The sequence below is a fragment of the Aedes aegypti genome, chromosome 2 (genome assembly GCF_002204515.2).
Source record: "Aedes aegypti strain LVP_AGWG chromosome 2, AaegL5.0 Primary Assembly, whole genome shotgun sequence".
NCBI classification, from domain to species: Eukaryota; Metazoa; Arthropoda; class Insecta; order Diptera; family Culicidae; genus Aedes; species Aedes aegypti.
The window spans coordinates 172,071,852-172,095,056 of record NC_035108.1 but is presented as its reverse complement, the minus strand read 5'-3'; the positions used below and the strand labels follow the sequence as shown (position 1 = coordinate 172,095,056).

General features: G+C 37.3%; 1 protein-coding gene across 1 annotated transcript; it reads left to right on the top strand.

The window, feature by feature from the left end:
* On the top strand, positions 1–21,285 carry LOC5565822 (rab5 GDP/GTP exchange factor). Its single transcript, XM_021843156.1, has 4 exons — positions 1–319; positions 1,152–1,924; positions 19,050–19,514; positions 20,258–21,285. Exons 1-4 carry the CDS (start codon positions 178–180, stop codon positions 21,128–21,130), a joined length of 2,253 nt encoding a protein of 750 aa, XP_021698848.1. The 5' UTR covers positions 1–177; the 3' UTR covers positions 21,131–21,285.
* The last annotated feature ends 1,920 nt before the right edge of the window (positions 21,286–23,205 follow it).

The following is a 23,205-nucleotide window of genomic DNA, read 5'->3' as shown; positions in this document are numbered from 1 at the left end:
TCGTTTGCTTCTGTCAAAACCAGACAAAATATTTATTTGGGAACAAAAATCGCAAAATCGATTTCATTCTCGAAAAATTGTAGATTTCTGGTGAAAACTCGTCTTGTGCATTGTGTAGTATGTTGTAAATCGAACATTGTGTAATTCCTCTTGTGATTGTGTTGTAAAAAGCCAGCTATGTTTTCGATCAAAACTCCACGCATCCAACAAAAGGATCTCCAATGCCTCAATGGCTGCGGATTTTACGGCAATGCCCAATGGAACGGACTGTGCTCCAAGTGCTATCGCGAACGCACGATGAAGGAACGGCACATGAAACGTAAGTGTAATGCAGGGATATCCATCGATATTGAAGGCTCATCTCATATCTGGCCCGTTGACTGTACTACCAGCAAATCCAGCTTTCAGATACAGTCAGTCAGTGGCACAATTTCATATTCCTACAGGACACTGTTTTCACATCAAGCTATTAAATGATAAATTGGGTTGAAAATACTTTATCAATAATGAAGGTCATAGGTGTCTCAACAATCATGAAATGTTTCCATTTACATTCATCTTTGGATTAATTACAAAGTATTGAAATCGGATCTAAACTAGAAACAATTCTATATGCGTACACCTATCGAAATGCAAAAATACAACATTGAAAACTAAATTTTTATGCTCTATTTGATTGCTCAAGTTTTTCATTACGTTGTTCAAATGTATGAGAGTACATTTTGACAATATATTGCTTAGTTTCTCCTTCAAGCAGTCTTCAAGCTTGGGCACTTCAGAAGTTTTCAGGCATATCGAACCAATTTTTTTTTTTTTGGTTTTTGGAGTTGCTTTTCAGTCATATTGCTCATCTTAGTCACTAAAACCACTCTTATTTAATTGTCTGGCCGCCGCTACCAATCCTGTCTGCAGCAGTTGCCTTTTCCTATTTCTCCAAACGAAATCTTTTTATTTGACTGACTTTCATTCAGTTTTACGAAACTGTTTAAACTGCTAGTGCTTCAACACACTACGCAATATAATTTCTGCGATTTGGCCCGCGGTTCAAAAAGCTTGGGTAGACCTGGTGTGAAGCGATCACCTCTTCGCGTATATTTTATCAAAGTTCCGAATGAAAACGTTGATTGTTGCATTACCTATTTTCGTTTCAGTTTATCGCCCGGTTCGATTCGAAGGTCACTCAAGCGGAAAAAAGCAAGAGTCTCATCACGGTGTGGGACACAAACAGAACCAACAGCAGCAACAGTTATCGCATCAAGCTGATCAACGTCATGCTGCTAAAGTCGTTCATGGCCAATCGGCCAAAGCTGGAGCTGCCCCCAAAGAGGAGGACAAAAAGAAGAAACGTAATCTAATGGATCTACTGAAAAAGACCACTTCCATGAAGGAATCGGACAGGCCTTCGAGGCATCATCATCATCACTCCCATCACCACCATCGACAGCCAATGGATAAACTGGAACAGGAATATCAGGATGCGTTGAAAGCTCTGAAAATTGACGATGCAGCCAAGAGAGGTCTCAAGTATTTCATCGAAATGTTGGACCAGGAAATTCGTAAAAAGCATTCGGACTGTAGCATAGAAGAAGTATCTGATATTGTCCAGAATAGCTACACCAAGTTCCAGGAATATATGAACCTGGAAAATGCCCCATTCATAAACGTATCGCAGGAAACCAAAGAGCAGGCGCTAGACTTTTTCGAAAAGTGCATCATGACCATGAACCATAGTCGATTGTTTTCCCCTCCGACGACAAATGACGAGGAGAAGGATTCGCTCATCCAGAAACGCATCCGGCAACTCAGCTGGATCAATGCCAAACATCTGGTGTGCAGTATCGATGAGGTCAATTCGGAGGTTCGCGATCTGGTGTACACGGCCATCACGGAGCTGGTGTCGATGGATTCGTTTCATTCTCCTCAGGTTAGTTGGTAGCAAAAAAGCAAGGCTCGAAAAGTTATGGTGCTTAACGCTAGAATGGAAGATATGTTTGTTTGTATGTAGCATATTTTAAGAACAAATCAACTTCCTAGGTAATTGTTTAGGGGTTGCGCCCTGATTAATTTATGAGAATGGTTATATTTTGACGTTTTGTGGTAATATTTTCAAAGCTCACTGTTTTTCTTATATTTTCTTATTTATAATACTCATAATATATTATAAGTATCATTGGGCAGTCGTTCGGCATTAATGTATGAAAATACAGTAATATCTCGATATAACGTAACTCGATTTTTGTTTGAAGCAAAATATGTTTTTTTCTTAATTTTGTTTAGTGGGCATTTTTTTATGGGAAAAAGAATCTAAAATACAGTGGGGGACCGAATTCCGTACAGGTTCAAAATCCATACACTTCATTTCTTAGGCGTACGCATTTCGATCCCGCACGGTAGATGTTATTCGCCTAGCAGGTGTGTTCAGTCTTTTTCACATTTTTTTTATATTTTCCCAGTTTTTTTTTCATTTACTACGTTTCTATTTGAGCAGAGCCGATTTCACAGCGAGCTATAGATTACTGAATCGTTTGCTTAATGATATGTATTTTAAGTCCTCCGAAAAAAGAAACTTGAAGGAATGTTTGTATACAAACTTTAAAAGAAATACCTGGAAGATACTGATGTTGTCTAGTCCATACACAGGGTGTCTACTACCTGGAAAAACATGGAAAACCTGTAATTCTCAGGGAGTTTTATTCAACCTGGAAAAACCTGGAGTTCTCAGGGAATTTCGGCTACACTCAGGGAAATTCTTTCGAAACAGTAATAGATAGTAGAATATGTGGGTTCTGTGGCAAAAATCTCCTCAACCATAAATTTTGTCGGCTGTGCCGCTATCAAAACGCTAGTTGACATGTTCAGTCTTTTTAACGATTTCTAATCAATCAGTATAAAACATGTTCAGACAAGGACTTGAGGTTGCCAAATTAGTAAAGGCAAGTACAGTTTCAGTTGGATCTCGTTCATAAGCAGTTGATAAGTTGAAAACTTGAAAAAAAAATCAAAATTGTTTTTTTTTTTTTTGATAATATACAAAATAAATAAACACCTGGTGCAAAATTCTAGAGGCTCCAGAGAAATCTACAAAACCTATTAGGCGATTATTCCACAAGTTCTTAATGATATTTGTCTCAGATCTTCAGACTGCTTCAGGATTTCTAGTAATTTCTCCAATCATTTTCGTAAGGATTTTTTCAAATATTTATCCTCGATTACTTTCAGGAATTGCTCAAAAAATTATTCAGGCATTATTCGATGATGTCTATTATAAACTTTTCAAAGAACTCCTCGATAATTTTCTTCTTGGATTTCTCATTAAGTTCCTCCAGATGTTTTTCTTGGAATGTCTCCAGCATATCATCAAAATATTGTTGCTGTGGTTCAAACATTTCTCTGATATTTTTTCTGTAAAATTTTCCAATCTCCATAGATTTTTTAAAAAATTATTCAAGGTTCAGGGATTCGAACCAACTACTTCAATTATTATCTTCAAAACGTTTTGTAGAACATTATTTGGAGATAATATTGACATTTCTAGGTGTCTAAAGGTTTTTTTTTTTTTTTTTTTTTTTTTTTTTTTTTTTTTTTTTTTTTTTTTTTTTTTTTTTTAGGATCATTCCAAACATTACATTCATTTCTTATATCTAAGTGTTCTGTGCTATTAGACAACACTATCATCCTAATTTGGTAAAACAAATTTAAGATTTTATTAACATTTTGTTAACAACATATTACATTTCATTTGCCGCAGCAGATCAGATTTTTTACAGGTGAGTTGATTTCACCTGCTTATAAGAGAAAAAAAAACGCTTTGAATATACTTAACCTAACTTAACCTAAACATATAACGCATTAATCGTGGCAATAGAAGATTGTAACGATTTTTGCCTGAAATTATTTATTATTTTATTTGACATTTGTTCCAATGTTTCAACATTCATTGGATATTCTATGTAACTCATTGGTACTATACCAGGGAGGAAGTCTCAGAATCATTTTCAAAATTTTATTTTGAATTCTCTGCAGAGCTTTCTTCCTGGTATTACAACAGCTAGTCCATATTGGTACAGCATACAACATGACTGGCCTGAAAATTTGTTTGAATATCAAAAGCTTGTTCTTAAGACAAAGTTTTGATTTTCTATTAATAAGGGGATAGAGACATTTTACATATTTATTACATTTGGCTTGAATACTCTCAATGTGATTTTTGAAAGTTAAATTCTTATCTAGCATGAGCCCTAGATACTTAACTTCATCTGATCAATTTATTGGAACCCCTCTCATCGTGACAACATGTCTACTTGAAGGTTTCTAATAAAGAGCTTTTGGTTTATGTGGGAATATTATTAGTTGAGTTTTGGAAGCATTAGGAGAAATCTTCCATTTTTGGCAAGTATGAAGAAAAAATATCCAAACTTTTTTGCAATCGACTACAGATGACACGCAGGCTTCGTCCTTTGGCAGAGAGGCCTGTGTCATCCGCAAACAAAGATTTTTGACATCCCTGGGGTAACTCAGGTAAGTCAGATGTGAAAATATTGTATAATATTGGTCCCAAAATGCTGCCTTGAGGAACACCAGCTCTTACAGGAAGTCTTTCAGATCTGGAGTTCTGATAATTAACCTGAAGTGTACGATTTGATAGATAACTTTGAATTATTCTAACAATGTATGTTGGAAAGTTAAAGTTTTTTAATTTTACAATCAAACCTTCATGCCAAACACTATCGAATGCTTTTTCTATGTCTAGAAGAGCAAGACCAGTAGAATAGCCTTCAGATTTGTTGGAACGGATCAAATTTGTTACACGTAAAAGTTGATGAGTGGTTGAATGTCCATGGCGGAATCCGAACTGTTCAAAAAAATTGGAACAACCTTGGCATTTTTCCATTTGTCAGGAAAATATGCTAATTGAAAACATTTGTTAAATATATCAACTAAAAATGATAAGCTACTTTCTGGAAGTTTCTTGATGAGGATGTAGAAAATTCCATCATCGCCAGGAGCTTTCATGTTTTTGATTTTTTTAATAATAGTTCTCACTTCTTCCAAATCAGTCTCCCAGGCATTTTCGAAAACGTTCTCTTGATTGAGAATATTTTCGAACTCCTGAGTAACTTCATTTTCAATTGGACTAGTAAGTCCTAAATTAAAATTGTGCGCACTTTCAAACTGCATAGCAAGTTTTTGAGCTTTTTCGCAATTAGTTAGTAATAATTTGTTTTCCTCTTTCAATGCCGGTATTGGCTTCTGAGGTTTTTTCAAGATTTTAGATAATTTCCAAAAGGCCAGGGTCCAATTGAGAAATTTTATTTTCAAAATTGTTGTTTCTTAATTGAGCAAAACGTTTCTTGATTTCTTTCTGCAAATCCTGCCATATAATTTTCATAGCAGGATCACGAGTGCGTTGAAATTGCCTTCTCCTCACGTTTTTAAGACGGATCAAGAGTTTAAGATCATCGTCTATAATCACGGATTCAAATTTTACTTCACATTTTGGAATTGCAATGCTCCGAGCTTCAACAATGGAATTTGTTAAAGTTTCAAGAGCATTGTCAATATCAAGTTTAGTTTCTAAAGAAATGTTAACATCAAGATTAGAGTCAACATACGTTTTATATATATTCCAGTCGGCTCGTAAATAATTGAAAGTGGAGCTGATAGGATTGAGAATCGCTTCTTGGGATATTTGAAATGTAACAGGGACATGATCAGAATCAAAATCAGCATGAGTAATCAGTTGGCTACAAAGATGGCTAGAGTCGGTTAAGACCAAATCAATCGTAGATGGATTTCTAGAAGAGGAAAAACATGTGGGGCTATCAGGGTATTGAATTGAGAAATATCCTGAAGAGCACTCATCAAATAAAATTCTGCCGTTGGAATTACTTTGAGAATTATTCCATGACCGATGTTTGGCATTAAAGTCACCGATGACAAAAAATTTTGACTTATTGCGAGTCAATTTACGCAAGTCAGTTTGGAGTAAATTAATTGCTGCCCAGAGCATTGAAAAGGCAAATAGGCAGCTATGAAAGTATATTTACCAAACTGTGTTTAGAAACACCTAAAGTTTCAAAAACTTTAGTTTCAAATGATGAAAACAGTTGATGTTTTATACGCCTATGAATGATGATTGCAACTCCCCCACATGCCCCATCAAGGCGATCATTACGATAAACAAAAAAGTTAGGATCTCTTTTGAGTTTAGATCCAGGTTTTAAATACGTTTCGGTAATAACTGCTATATGCACGTTATTAACCGTAAGAAAATTAAACAGCTCGTCCTCTTTACCATTCAGAGAACGAGCATTCCAATTTAAAATATTTAAATTATTATTTGGATCCATTAGAAAAACGTAATCCAACAACAATTTGATTTGTAAATTTTACACCTACTTGGACTGCTTCAGTCATAGTGGTGGCTTTGAACATTTCATCAATCATTAGATTCAATTGTTCAGTTAGAAAATTAAAATCAGAGGCAGACATGTCATGTGATTTCCCATTAGAATTTCCGGTAGACGAAGAAGCGGAGTTACCTGTGGCGGTAGGATTTTTTCCATTTGATTTGAAACAAGTAGAATGGGTACCCATGGATCGAACAGGGGAGGAGTTCGAATTTCCTGCTACGATATCGGCAAAGGATTTACCGTGGGTAGATACATTCGAAATTGAAAGATTCGAACGGCTACCCGACGGATTAAAATTAGTTTGTGAATGAGCATGATTATGATCTTCCTGATGGGTATGATTCATGATCAAGCGATCGTTAACTGAAAAATGAGCATTGTTCGATACTCTACCAGGCAAATTGCGGAAACGACCGTTATCGTAACGGATATTATCTTTCATCTGCCTGGCACGAGCCTCAATGACCTTTTTGCGTGAAGGACAATTCCAAAAATTGGACTTATGGTTAGCCCCGCAATTACAACATATGAATTTGGTGGTATCTTCCTTCACTGGACAGACGTCTTTGGCGTGAGAAGAACCTCCGCAAATCATCCATTTAGCATCCATGCGACAATTTTTTGTACCATGACCCCACTTTTGGCACCGACGGCACTGAGTGGGGTTCTGGTAATTTCCTCCAGGTTTCTGGAAATGTTCCCAAAGCTTTAATATTATTTAGTTCTTTTTTGTTAAAGTGAACTAAATAAAATTCTTGAGAAAGCCCTTTCCGAACAATGCCAGATTGGGTTCTCTTTTTCATAATGATTACTTGGACTGGGGAAAATCCAAGTATATCATTTATTCCATTTTTGATCTCTTCAGGTGATTTATAGTCACTTGAGAGACCTTTCAAGACAACTTTGAACAAACGTTCAGTTTTGTCGTCATAAGTAAAAAATTTGTGCTTCTTCTCTTCAAGATGTTTGAGAAGAAGCTCACGATTTTTAAGAGTTTCCGGCAAAACGCGACAGTCTCCTTTCTTTGCGATTTGGAAGGAAACCTTGATTCCCCTAATGGAGTTCAAGATTTCCTGCCTAAATCCCGCAAATTCGGAACAACTGACCACGATAGGCGGCACTCTTTGCTTCCTCACTTGAATCAAAGAGCCTGGGCTAGAGGCTGCTTCGATTTGGTGTTCGGAAAATTTGTCTAGAGCATCGAACTGATTGCTCATTTCGATACAATTATTCATTTCACCCTTGGAAGAAACTTTGCATTCCGGGGAAGCGTCCTTTCTTCCATTCTTGCCACGTGTAGTGACAGTTTTAAAACCCACTTTTTTGGAAGGAAGTAGTGAATTCAGAGATTCACCCTTCCTTTTGTTTGTTGTTGATACCATGTTCAATTAATAAACGAAAGAAGACGTGACCTTCGAGAGGTTTTTTCCCAAGACGGTGTCCAAGAAGGATTACCACCGCTAGCTTTCGCCAACGGGTCCAACGAAAAATCGAAGGCACGGGTCCAAACAAGGATCGTAAAGGGATCAATAGTAGAAAAAAAAGTACTGAAAAGTACTGTTTTAGTAGCACTGAAAAGTACCGTTTTGAATTTTAGCACTGAAAAGGTACGATGCGCACAATCTAATGTAATTATTTCTAATACGATCATACTATCAGTCTCAATTTCCCCAAAGAAAAAAAAATGCAAAACGCTCTCCAGAAAAAAATATTGTGGGTACGTCAATGAAGTCCATACATCTGAATCCCATTTTAAGAGAAATATTATGAGTAAGGCTCTTTCAGATCACTGGATAAACATTCTTGATTTTCGTGGTAAACAACAAAAATAATCATTTTTTCCTAGATAATTTTATTTTCGAACATACCTTTTATTTGAAAATAGTTATTTATGCAACAAGTTGCAAAATGATGATTTTTTCAGCACGAATTGTACATTTTTACCACAAATGACATGAAGAGACTGGGTTATTCGGTTGACGCCTACCTAGCACTCTTTTCGGTGCTGAAAAGTACTGTTTTGGTAGGCGTCAACCGAATAACCCAGTCTCTTCATGCCATTTGTGGTTATTCTGCGCGGCGTGTGAGTGGAGACGAGTCGTTCTTACCACGGGTGACGTGAGGCGACTAATCAAATGGGAACGAGTCGACACCTCACCGACTTATCTCGCCTTGCATGTCGCACAGAATAAGCACATTGCATCAGATTCTTGGGTTTCTTCTATGATTGGCGTGATTTGATGTCGTATAGCGAGGTGACAATTCTCGACTCGTGTGAAGTGCCTTTCATTTGGTTTACACGGTGAGTCACTTCACTCGAGTGTATATCCGCTGTGTGATCTGGTTCCGACACAAGCTGGCGGATCGTCCAGCTTTTTTTGACGTTGGATAACGTCTTACGGCAACATACTGGGGTACAATTTTGAAAAACGAAAAATCGCTCGCGTCACGAAAAGTGGTTAGATTTTGACTGTTAATAACTTACTAACGCCCGGATAGATTTTCAAGATTCTTGCACCAATCGATTGGAAATCTTTCTACGAATCTACTCCAACAATGAAAACTATTGATTCTCATGACTAAACTATTGAAAAAATTGGGAAATATCGAAGCATGTCTTATTTTTCATAGAAAAGCACATTTTTCTTGTGTATTCCTGACACAGACATCATTGCGCGATATCTTAGCCACTTTCGTCATTCAAAGGGAAACGCCCCTTTCGGTCTTCTTCTTACTTCTCTTTATTATCTAGTGTTCAGTCGAAGTCAACCAAACTCGACTTCACGCGCGCATCAGTAAATCGTTGACCAGCAACCGGAGAAGGGCTCATATCTGAATAAATTTTACACATTCGTCGCTGCTGCTGCTGCTGTTTATTCCCAAGCTAAAAGCTGCGGGTTCCGTGTAATCGCTCATCATGGCCCTTGACATCCAGCTAGCCCATCGAATTCGTGGAGAATGCGTCCAGAAACCTTGATAATTACCGTCGGAGGAGTGAGCAAGCCATCGAATACCGGGTACCCCCGTTGGTTTGACCACATTTAATCTGAACACTTTTTAATCTGTACCCCGCTAATTTGCACATCGTTCAGATTAAAAATGGTTCAAACGTCATTTAGCTCATGGAACGCTGTGGAACGGAACGCAGAATCAAAACAAACCAGTGAAAGAGGTAACCAGAACACGTTTCTAGGGTGACTAGATGTTCAAATTTAAAATGAACCCCGATGGTTTGCATGAGGTACCGTTCAAATTAGCGGGGGTTCACGGTACAAGGATGGATAAGAAAGCACAAAATTACCGACCGCATTTTAATTTTATCGTCTTCGGTGATCTTTTGGCGTGTTTCTATCTAACAATGGAATGAAAACTCAGTTTGATCGACGGTGACTACCACCAACCGTCCTTTTCAGGACAATTTCATTTTAAAAGAGTTGTGAGAATTTTCCACCGTAAAGAGCGACATTACTGATGATTGGATGTGATTGATTCAGATTTTGGTCAGTCATTTGCACGCAATCGTAAATGGGACAAAAATTTCCCATTGTGCGCGCGCGGGGCAATCGTCGACAGTGTGTGCATGAGTCGGATAAATTGCGAACGGCACTTGAATGAAGAATCCCTCCCAGTTTGTTTCGCATTTAGAGATGATCGCATAATGCCGTTGTCGCCGTCGCTACGTACATGATACTAGAGCGATCAGTATCAACTCGTCGAACACAGAGCTAATACTAATCAGCAACAGCTTTGTTGACGTTTCGATTTGGTAAGACATTGTCGATCGGATGGAAATACGCACACAGAAAAGACTGCGAAAATGCTACCGCCGCCCGACCCGAACGACGAGAACCTATGTTAAACTTTGTTTGCCATTTATCTCCGTTGAAAACTAATCATCCTAAACTATAATTGATAACTAAATAAATTATTTAATCAATTATGGCCCTGAAAAGGGCAGTTGTTTGAAATTGTGCTTCAATGCAATTTAAGCGCGTTCGCCACGGATACGACGTGCATCGAAAGGCTTCGGAACCCACTTAAGCAATCAATCTTAGTGGATCATGCGTGGACCTTCAAGCGGAATATTTGTTTGTTGACCGCTCATGCTTCTTCTTCTATCAGCCGGTTGAAGTGTTATTCGAATCAACCAAATAATAACACAAAATGTTCATAATAGGTCAGAATTGACATGCAACAAATAGTGTGAAAATTGATTAGACGAGCACTTATTTTCGACCTACAAGAATTCTGTGCCAATTTTCGGATTTTCATACAAAGTAGGCCAAAACCGTATCGAAAATCGGTCGAAAATTAGGGTTGGGTCGAAAATTGGTGCTGTTCTCTTAGGAATCTTTCATAAGTTCGTGACGGTCTCAAGCCAGGAAATAGAAGAAGCTAAAGTTATCCAACGTCACTTTGGCGGTCGTATCTCGGAAACAACCTCTTACTTTTTTGCTACTGTATGTGCTGTCTTACCTGTTCTTCCCTCCAATAGGGAATATAGAACTGCATGATACCGATGGGAACGAGAAAATTTGTGACATTCATGGGTACTATTGTATCACAGCCTACGTGATAGAAAAATACTGAGTGCGTAGTTTTACGCATGGCTGTATGCCCATGTGGGTTCTCTTAAGGGGGCAGAATCCGTCATGAATTATTGTGATTTCAATGATTATTTGGCTTAGTGTTAGTGCGCACTAACATTTTTACTAATTTAAGCCTTATTGTATTATAAATCACAACTTACCTGCATCTGTTAATGTTCACAGGATGATTTAAATGAAATATGTTGCAATAGAATATTCATGTTCATACAAAATCGATTGAAATTTCCAAAAACTGGTATTTTGTAATCACGCATAATTTACAATCCTCACCAATACCATGTACACGTGTCGTTGCTATAACAAATACATTCACAAGACACCGCCACTCGAAAATTGCAAATGAAAATTCTCTTTATTTTCAAAACATTCCTGCGGTAAAAAACGATTCATCACCCGGAAAACACATATTAATTTCAATATACATTGATATTTTTCACTTTATCACTCTTTAATTCCAGAAAAGTACTTTTCAAGACTCGAAACCACAGGACGAATGTTTTGTCGGTATTGCCTATGCGTTAAACATCGCGACTCACAAAAAACTTGCGCATCAAGCAGATCTGATCTTTCAAAACAATCACATTTCAAATTCGACATGCATTGCAATAAAACCCGCACTGCTGGTAGAACTCACACTGTAGAACAAGCGAATGGAAGGGGCATCATCATTCAATTGTTGCCAGAATTATTTATCTATTCTTTCCACAAAAGTCAAGACGATAACTCACAGAATATCGCAAAAAATATGAAAATGATTTCAAGTGTCATTTGAAAAGCGATATTGATCATTGTATGATCTTTTTATAATAAGGGGAGTAAAAAATCGTTTGCTTGTTACATTTACCAGATTTATATTTCAAAAGCAAATGATCACCATCCTACCAGCTGGCAACATTGCTAGTCAGCTGTTATCTTGATACCTCCCTATTTCCTCCCATCATTTTGTAAACAAACTTATCGCATGACTGAGCGTGACTCTCTCTAATGTGCAGAAATGATGGAATAAAAATGTTCAAAACACGGAAGGTCTAATGAGCCACTTTGTATCCCGTTAAATAGAAGCGGATGACGTATGCGCTTGGAGTGTGCTAGGATGTAATACACATCAATCTGTAAGAGACCAAATTATGTACCAAATCATAGTGCGCGTAAAAAAACAGGACAGCAAAACCAACTATGGGCTTCGTGGTCATGCTGTTAGCTGCCTTAGTCGACTAGGTGTATTGTGCCACAGGGTGTGGGTTCGATTCCCGTTCCAGTCGGTGGAAACTTTTCGTCAAACGAAAAATTCACTGGCTACTGGGTGTTTCGTGTTGTCCGTTGCCTGATGTTAATGATCGTTCAGTCTGTGCAGCCTATGTGCTGAAGACGGTGTAAATTGCCTTTATGTTATGTCTATTATGTTTGATCAATTTTATATGGCATAACATAGGCAATATTTTCCTAACGTATTAGAAAAGTGAGTGAAACAGTAAATATTTACGTTACTGGATTGTATATATTTCAATAAATATCAAAAACATAATTAATATCACCCCTTACCTCATACAATAAACATTACTTCAGATAATTCATAAAAAAAAACGTAATATTGAATGAAATTTCGATACTCATCGAAAATCCATAGCATACGAAAAGTAAAGCACGTGTTTGGCTTTCCACACACACATTTCAATTCATTATTTCCAGACATACTAATACAACAGCATGAGAATCATTGATGATCAAATCAGACTTACGGAGCGTTGAACGTTAAAATGCCTGTTTGTGCTTCTAGAGTTCATTCAGCTGAAACGGCGTTTTTCGAAACAGCAAAAAATGTTGTATGCAACTCGTTGAAAAACCCGATTTTTTCAGCAATCGTTGTATTTATCCAACTCGGCGAGCCTCGTTGGATAAATGTACAATTCGTGCTGAAAAAATCATCATTTTGCAACTTGTTGCATAAATAACTATTTTAATCATCTTTAACTAACTATTCGTATGTTTTGGGGAATTTCTTTAACCTAGATTTTTTGTTAAACCTGGAAAACCTGGAAAACTCAGAGAATTTTATTTCTGTAAATGAGTAGACACCCTGATACACTTTTTTAGTGCATTATGAACAATGTCGACCAAATGTATTGATGGGTTTTCAGGATAAAATGCTGCAGAGTTTATGAATTATGAACGAAGCAATTATTGCGCATTTCTTTCACCACTGAACTACACTGCCCCTCTTTGCACAACAGTCCCATGTTAAAAAACGATAAAGTGAGAAAAAGACGATTGAAATTTGCAAACAATTTCGCTCCATTTTGAGTCTCTATGTGGCCTAAACTGTGTTGTATATCTACATATCACTATTTGTTGAGTACACGGACAAACCTAATAAATTTCTTTTGAATTCAAGTTGAAAATTTGCTCAAAAATGCACAAAAATTGTAGCGAGACTGTTATGCGAATATATACAACATAATATACCAATATATTTGCATACCAGTCCCATTATGTTCGTCGGCTCGGTCGACAGCTAATAAAACACTGGTTGTTATTAAAACACTGGTTGTTCCATATTCTATTTATGTTCTTTGGTCGTAAAAAATAGTTATAGTACAGTCAACTCTCCGTAACTCGATATTAAGGCGACTATCGAGTTAGGGAAATAGCGTGTTAATGAACACAAAATCAGGGCAACTTTGGTTCAAGGGTCCATCGAAGTATCCATGAAAACCCACATTTACTACACATATCTCTATAACTGTATAACTCAATATCGAGATACGGATAGTTTACTGTATGTCCATGAATGAATCACCAGATAAAACAATCTTCGGGTTTAATGGTTTCTCAAAACACAAACGTCATGATGTGGAATGCGCTTACAGTCATGAGTCGCAGTCATGATGAAAGAACTAGAAGATCATCTTTTGGATAATGCGGAAATGGAATCCGATGGAAATGATTCAATGTTTTAGAACAATCGATTCAGGATAAAACATCCCAATCTGTGATATGGGAGATCGAGAATGACGAAACAGTTTTTTCAGGCAGCTTCTATAAGCCTCGACCGTAGATGTAAAATGCAGTGGCTCGTGGGATGATGCCGAGCCAAAGTCTTTCTGTATTTTCCCAATAAGTAGATGATATATATATATATTTTTATATGGAAATCTTGCTTTCGCGTTGAAAAGTTTGTATTTTCCACACTCGCAAGCAAGTACTCCGTGAGGCAATTTTACCAGTTACCGAAAAATACAAAATAAGTTTTAGTTCAATATTCCTGAGCCCATGCAAAGTAGGTAGGTATACAAAATTTGAATACAAATTTGTGGAATTTTATTTATTTTATTTTTTTTTGTTCCACATTTATTTTCCCCCCTAGTACCACCCAAATGGTTACGGATATAACAGAAGGCATAGACCTAGGGGCGGGACAGCTTTACTCAGAGCAAAATTTTGAACGCAGAGCAAGCTTGAGTTACTCGCTTTTTGCTCACAACTAATAACGATTACTTGGATCTGTATAGTACCTGACGTCAAGAGTGCACAACACGGTATTCACTAAATATGTAAAACGTTTTTTTTTCTTCTGTTACAGCTAATTTAACTCATTTTGCATTTCAGATTATAAGAATGAAGTTTTGTGTCACATTTGTTTGTCCCAGTGAAAGAGGCAATTTCTAAATTTGATAAAGATGTCTTCTACTTACATTGACGAATGGAAAACTTATCTCAAGTCCCATTTATTAAATCTCTGTACAACTTCGATTGCTCTGGTCAATCACGGAGTAGCAACTACAAATTGTACGGTCACCTATGCTCATGCTCATCCATAACTAAGATGTCTTCTACATTAACCATGCATAAAAGTTGTAGAAAAAAGAATTTGGGTTTTTTAAACCCAATGTCCGGGATTCGAGGCATCCTGGCGTTTTGAGTCAAGACGGTACATAATATTTCCCATAGTGGGTCTTGCGTCTAAGCCAACCGCAGTGAGCTTCGGAGTGAAAAACTTTCGTTAAAACATAACAGAGCGCATTCATATGCTTGAGAAAATTGCGATCTAATCGTCGTAATAAAATGATTAATGGTGAACGAATTTAAAATTATTTTTCTGGGAAATGAATAAAATTCACTGAAAGTTGAAAATATACGTAACACCGTGTAGTAACAGAGAGAGCATAGATAATAGTTGCAACGCTTATTGAGTCGGAAAACGTTCTTCGGGAAATGTGCACTGGAGCGGGATCTTAAAACGCACTTCTAGATAAACTTAGATTCAATCTGATACTAGCAGCCACACGGGTCCCGGATCCACGAATTGAATAACGGATGCACCACATTCATCAAACATTTTAATTCAGCACTACAGCTTCTGGAACTAGTCAGTATAGAAGTCAGACATTTTCGAAACAGACATTTTTAAGTAGCTCGTATTCTACAAATTTCAAGGTTACAAGCACTGTTTCACGTTTTCCAAGGTTTTCTGACCAACATCTATCCGTAAATTAGAAGGAAGAAATTTTTGTTATCATGAACGCACGTCATTTACGGCATCAGTTTTCAAATAGTAACGAGCTATTACGGGTACGGGTTGCTATGAGTATTTCATAAGCAACCAGAGTTACTCAGAGTTGCTCAAAATCTCACTCAAGAGTTTGCTCAAAAGCAAAAGCTATCCCACCCCTAGGCATAGACCATCGACTCATGGAGGTTTCACTCTATAATTGATTTGTATTTACTACACTTCACGTCAGTGAATAACTAGTAGTACCGAGAGATTGAATGTAGTACTAGAAGTGGTTACCATTCCGAGCCCGACCACTAAGTCTTTTTACGGACTTTGATGTGACTGTTATCCGATTATTTTCAGGATGGGACAACACAAGTGAGGTTTGGTTTTGTACAAGTTAGGAACAAAAGCTACTTTTTTAGCAGTTTTTATCGAGCTTCTAACCATGTTGAGTTGATTTATGCAACAAACGCAAATCGGTCAAAAGTCGACATGGGACTGTTATGCGATTATGGGCAGTACAGTGATGGAAAGTGGCGAATATTTCTGCCGAACTGAAACAAAAACAAAACCAAACGCTCCCGAGCGTCAGAGCGCTGGTTTACTCGCATCTGTCATGCTCCCGAGTAACCGAAGCTAAAAGTGATTCGCGATTGTGTTCGGAGCTGTTCAGAGTCATATTGTGCTTTTAGGAAAAAAAGCTGCTTCCCCTCCGAGATGTATGGTTTTCAAGCATTTGACTACAAACTAGTAGTTTACTGTCGATATGATGGTTATACAATTAATTTGTCTGTCAAAACCATAATAAATCACACCTTGCTCGGTTTCTCGCGAGTAAACGCTCCCGAGCAGACGGGTGCGGAATTACTCACACCTAGCCAGTTCCCGAGTATGTGACGTTTGTTATGCGTTGGTATACACTCGTAAGCTGCTTCGTAATGCAAACTTTTCCAGCACTGATTATGAGTAGTCCGTTGCGCTCTCTAGAAATTTAATATTCTTTAGGATTGATGAATACAAGACCAAGAAACAATGACTATACTTAGCTGTGGAATAAAATAATTGTAAGGTAATTCGGCCATTGTCTAGTCATCTGGTCGAAAGTCCAGACTGCCAAGAAGCATGTTCTTACAGAAACGCTGAGGTTGTTTCATAACGTTTGATCAGTCACATAGGGAGACTTACGGCTTCGGCACCATTTGACTATTATCGGCAACCAAATTTCAAATGCCAAATACACAGTATTTTTCTATCAAAACACATCAATAAAAACATTCAGATGATTCTTCGTTCTGCCGTTTCCCCGCTGACGAGATTTTCTAGACTGAACGCCATCATCAATTTAAATGAATACGCCTCAAAATGCGATTGATTTGAAGCTGCCGAAGAGATTCACCAGCAGTTCTTATGGTAAAGTTGTCGAACAGAATGAGGCTGCCGACAATAGTCACACTGACAAGAGATGTTCGCAGCGTTGTAAAAACATTTCCAAAAGCATTTTGACAAGTCTGTTGGTGTGAATCGATAGAGGATTGAGCAACGCATAAATGTAAATAGACAAACACGGAATTTGTCTGCTTATGTCTGAGAAAATTACAAAAGAAGCACGGCATCGGCTTAGATTGCCGAGAACACGTAAGTTCCCCTACCTAGTTTTGAGCTTCATCCATGTATGTCTGGTTTACCGGAAGTGACCCTACAACCCAGCATTTGTCATACAGTAAAATTGACAATATTGAGAGTTGATGTCTTGCATTTGGTTTCTGAGATGATTTCATGACGTTCATGTAGCCGTATTGTTGCTTCGAGTCAAATTCCTTGGCATCGGCTACAAACCGCAAAACACTTCCGGAACCAAGTTCCAGCTTTCGCCCCGTGCACGAAAATAATAGTAGTTTACGCAACAATGTGCCGAATGAAAATTTGCAGCACAAGTCGTACGTTTATCTAACGAGGCTTCCCGAGTTGGATTATTACGAGTGTTGTAAAAAATCGAGTTCTGCTCCGAGTTGCCTACAACATTTTTTGCAATTTCAGGCAAAATTACTTAAGGAATAATTTTAAAAATATTTTTCATCAATCTGCACATGACCGTCCGTAGCCATGCTTGAAAAATTCTGATCGTAGTAGGTTGTACTGAGCAATTGTTAAAATTTTTCAAGTCGAGTTTAGTACACGACACTGAAGACGGCCTTACAGTTGAGGTCGAAATACGCGTATCTGTCAAAGGATACAAACTCTAGTAGAATTAAATGGTATAGTACTAAATTCGGTTTTTTCATCTACTTATAGGTATTCTACTAAACAGCTCGAAGATTTATTATCCATTTTTTTTTTTATTTGTTATCAACATAAATAGGTAGACGGTTTTTCAATTAAGTATATTCGTTTGGACTATTAAAAGAAATCATTTGTTAATTCAATAAAAGAAGAACAACTTATAGAACTCTTTTGAACTCCCCATTTTGTTCTAACAATGATAATTACATAAATCCTAAGAAAGAAAATTCATAGACCTCTCATTTTTTATAAGAATGATAGTTACATAAATCACATGTCCTTCATTACGTTACTGAAAAGCGTTGCATAATGAACCATTAACAAACGCTTGTCAGTTAGGTAATAGACTCATACGACAATGCGGGAAGCAGTAGGATAATTACGACGAGTGCTGTAAAAATCGAGTTCTGCAACGAGTTACGTACAACATTTTTTGCAATTTCGTAGAAGACCACTTGAGGGTATCAGAAATTATGTCGGAATGCATTCATCATTATTTTATAATTTCTGAAAAATAGTTGTGTAATGATTCATTACGGAACTCAAAACAGTTGCGTTATGAGAAAGCGTTGCGCAATGAACCATTACAGCACTGGTTTCAGTTGCGTAATGAGTTCTCCCGCACTGCAAACTTTAGTGCAGGAAAGTAGGTCGTTTCATGACAGATCGGCGTGATGAAAAACAGCCTATTACGATGAGAAATTGCAAAAAACCGCTTATTACGATGAGAAATTGCAAAAATCAAATTATGTGTTATTGCATTGGTCCGTTACTTGAATCCTAGCTAAATGAGATGAAACATATTCCACATCATTATCGAACTGTTTATCAGGAAAACTGTAGCGCACTACCAGAAAATAAAGGATGCTACAAGAAATCTTGAATGACATTGAATTGCATATAGTTCTTAGTAGAAAACTAATTTCCAGGAGTAGTATTATATTTTGTCACGATTTTTCCTAGCACTTTATGTTCATACATATCCGCTAATACTGTTTGCTTTTGTTAGAGAAATGAAATCATGGTCCTTAAGTACGTCAATTATCAAAAATGTTAATTTTTCATAAATCGATCTAGCGGTATCTCTAAATGATTTTCAGAAAGGTAATTTGTTCTAGAAAAATGCTATAGATAAGCATATCTCTTATTTTAGGGTTGATCACCATGTCTTTTCGAGCATTATTTTTTTAATGGGAAGTTACATGTTTCATTAACATTCAAATATGAAAATAAATTCAATTTTTTTTTCAGGAAAAACTTGAATGCATCATTCGTTGTTGCCGGAATATTTTCAGTCTGTTGAAGCAATCCGTGGGTGGTCCCGCAAGTGCAGACGAATTTCTGCCAGCGCTAATATTTGTAGTCCTCAAAGCGAATCCCGTCCGTCTGCACAGTAACATCAATTTCATAACTCGGTTTAGCAACGCATCGCGACTGATGAGCGGCGAAGGCGGTTACTATTTCACCAACCTGTGTTGTGCAATATCGTTCATAGAAAATCTAACTTCGGAATCCCTGTCGATGTCGGCCGAGGAATTCAATGGGCTGATGACGGGTGAGAAAGCTGGACCATCGGCTTGGGAGAGCGCGCTGATGGCTTGCGAAAGCTTACACTTGATTTCGGAGAATATGAAAACGATGAAAAAATTAGGTACCCGGAATGAAGAAATTTTGAAGGGTATCGAAACTCTGAACGAAGACATCGTGACCTTTCGGGTAAGTTAATTTTAAAAGGTAGCTACAGATGGGGCTTCTTTTGACATTATTCCGTCAATCTTCATCTTTGAAGACTTGTAACTCTGAAAATAATAGATAGATTTCGATAATTACATTGAAGATGGAAAGGTACTCCAACTCCCAAGCTACATATGACGGTTCTTTGTGAAACTTCGATTGTTCTGGTCAGTCACGGAGTAGTAACTACGAATCGTAGGTCATCAATGCTTAAGATATGCAAATTTATGATACGTATTGAAACGTATGTATTTGTATTTATTCATTTTTAAAATACATTTTCAATTATTTTTTGTTATAAAATATACAATCTAACACTTGAGAAAAAAAAAGTTTCAAAAAAATAGACTTTTGATCGACCATTTCAATAGAACAGCAGTTTTGAACATACAACTATTACAAACATTGATGTAGCATGACGATTCAATGTTTGTGTGATGCTTCCAACAAGTTTCCATTATTTGTGAAAAATTAAAACAATATTCACACAGCATATGTTTTATTCGGCATTTTTGTAATGTATGTGTTCTTGTTATTGGTGAATATTTTTTCAAAGTAATATCTATGTAGAGCATATATTGATTAATGAAAGTGCTGAAGACACAAAATTGCTCAGATCAATATTTATGCTGTAAACAAATCCCAAACGTAAGTGTCAAAATTAGCCCCCGTCTGACAGTATTGAATGAACTGAATGATTATACATATTGTGGTTTTATTTGTAGAATGAAATAAGCCAAAAAGTGACAGAGGTCCTAGACCGTACACCGCTTGTATTGAAACCGATTCGCACACCACGACGTCTGGAGAAACGTAATGTACAAATTTTTAGCTCAGCTAGTGGTCATCAACCAGTCGATGGAGGTCACTTTCAGTCAAATCTAATGACGGTCATGAAGGTAGGCGACATTGACGAAGGAAAAAAGTCAACCATGGAGCCCGCTTTCGCACCGCCAACCAATTTCGATGATCTAGTTCGAAATCTTTCCGATACGCTGGTTACGCCTCTAGTTTCAGTGGAAAGTGATAAGAACTTATCACCTTCTCCGTTGCTAGGAGTTAGTGCGAGTAATTCGTCTGATTTGTTGTCAGCTTCACCTATTTTTGATTACAAGAGAGTTTTTGACACACCTTTGGATGAAACTGCAACTCCGGACGACATGGCTCACACATTCATCAAAGGGATTCGTAACATAAACTACGATTTTGATTTCTCCGACCATAGCGGCGAGAACAGTGCAGCCGACGAAATCGATGTAAAACCAACGCCATCAGCTGCGCAAATGAGTCGATTCGATCTAGAAGAGTTCGACCCTTTAATTGCAAAAAAACGCGAAGAGACTGTACCATCGTTACCACTGCAGCCCACGACCAGTGGAAGTAACCTGTTGGATGAGGATTCACCGCGAGCGCTTTTGCTAGAATCGCCCATCAAACCAACCGTAGCAGAGTATCAAGGTTTTTCACTGCAGGGATGCAATATCCCAACCATAACGTGTGCCGCCGGCGATATGGGGGCTTCCTGTTCCAACACGAAATCACATCAGCCAAAGTCGTCTCTAGAGAATGCCCTAGGTAGTGGTGGGAGCTTGATATAAAGTTGAACCCTGTCCTGCAGGTGAGTACAGCTTGTATGTAGTAGTTGTTAAGTCCGTTATGTGTACGTTTGAAGATGTTTAAAATATTTATCAACCTTTATCAGCAAATATTACAACGACTATAATATATAGATGCAATACTTATCAATAATAAATCTACTTATGTTATGATGTTATGCCGAAACTAACCGTGTACTTGTTTGCTTTGGTTACTCTGATATTTATATTGTCAACCTTATTGAAAGTCTAAGATTCTTCTGCCTAATCCCGTGAACTAAGGTGGGGCAAAAGCTCAACCTTAGTAAAATAATCAATATCACTGCAGAACACGTTTTTGTCTCAAGTTACCAAAAAAGTGGAATACAGGTCGGACTCGATTATCCGGAGTATCGATTTTTTTTTCATTCCGGATAATCGAATCACTAAGAAAAAAATTGAAATCTTCGATAAAAGAACTTAAATATTATCTTTTTTCTTTGTTTTATCTATATGATGCAGTAGCGTAGCCAGAAATTATTTCTAGAAACAGTTGGGGTTTTTACAAGAAAAAAAAATGTTTTTTTCCAGCATACACAAAAAAAAAACACTTTCTTAAACCCCCTTTGCTTAAATACGTTCAAAACCGCAAAAACCTTCCAAATTGTATACTGCAATATCAAATTATCTCAGATTTATGCATAAAAATTGAAAAACAAGACATCAAAAAACAAATTCCGGATAATCGAGTCTAAAATTCCGGATAATCGAATCCCGGATAATCAAGTCCCCGGATAATCGAGTCTCCGGATAATCGAGTCCGACCTGTACTACTTTTCTAGATCTGTTTTATAACAAATCTAGAGAAAGAAACCTGACCATGCTGAGGGTCGTGGGATCGAATCCCGCTGGTCGAGGATCTTTTCGTAAAGAAAAATTTTCTCGATTCCTCAGGGCATACAGTATCTTCGTACCTGCCACACGATATACACATGCAAATGGTCAATCGGCAAAGAAAGCTCTCAGTTAATAACTGTGAAAGCGCTCATAAGAATACTAATCTGAGAAGCAGGTTTTGTCCCAGTTGTGACGTAACGCCAGAATGAAGAAGATGTGAAAGAAACCGGCAATCAAATATACAGCCCATAAAAGCATAACTGTCCCATATGGATTTTCGAACCAACACCTTTTTTCATCGAAAAATCCATGTTTTAACATATACTTTACGCCGCATATGAAAATTTACACATTTTGTTTGAAAATGTTGTGGACAAATATGATGCTGGTGCAGTCCCATATTGAAAAATAAAGGCATAACAGTCTCTATATGAACTACAAATCCAAATAGCAACTGAAAAACGTGAATTATAATTAATAATCCTCTGTAAAAGTGTTACTGAATAAAGATAGAAGATTTTGGTAATTTTACAATTTACTTCCAATACAAAAAAGCCTAACTAACCTGTTACAAATAGTCTAGGATTTGTTTTTCGTTTCTCTCCCGGGTAATTTGGATTCTTCAAGCAGTTTTTTTTTTCAGGAACTCCTCAATGTTTGCTATCACATAGGGTAATTTACGGCTTTGGCAGCATTCGAATATTATCGGCATCCGAGTTTCAAACGCCAAATACACCGTGTTTTTCTATAAAAACACAACATTGAAAACATTCAGATTATTCTTTGTTCTGTCAGCTTCCCACTGACGAGATTTCCTAGACTGAACAACAACAAACAATATCGCCAAAAATATCATCAATTCAAATGAACACGCCTCAAAATGCGACTGATTTGGAGCTGCCGAAGAGATTCACTAGCAGTTCTTATGGGAAAGCTATCACTCAAAATAATCTAAACGTCGTTACTACGTGAAAAATCACGTAGGTTCATGATAATGAACCATCCTCTGACTTTACCTGACTAAGGTAACAGTTACCGGTTCATAAATGAAAGTAATATGTTGCTTCGATAATTTTCACTGCGTCAACCTATCGACCTTACGTGAAATCTACGTACATGCTTTAATTCATTCCGAACGTGTTCATTCTTCGATTCATTTTGTTCATGGCGTCAAGTGAAAATAAACATCAAGATTTGGTGGA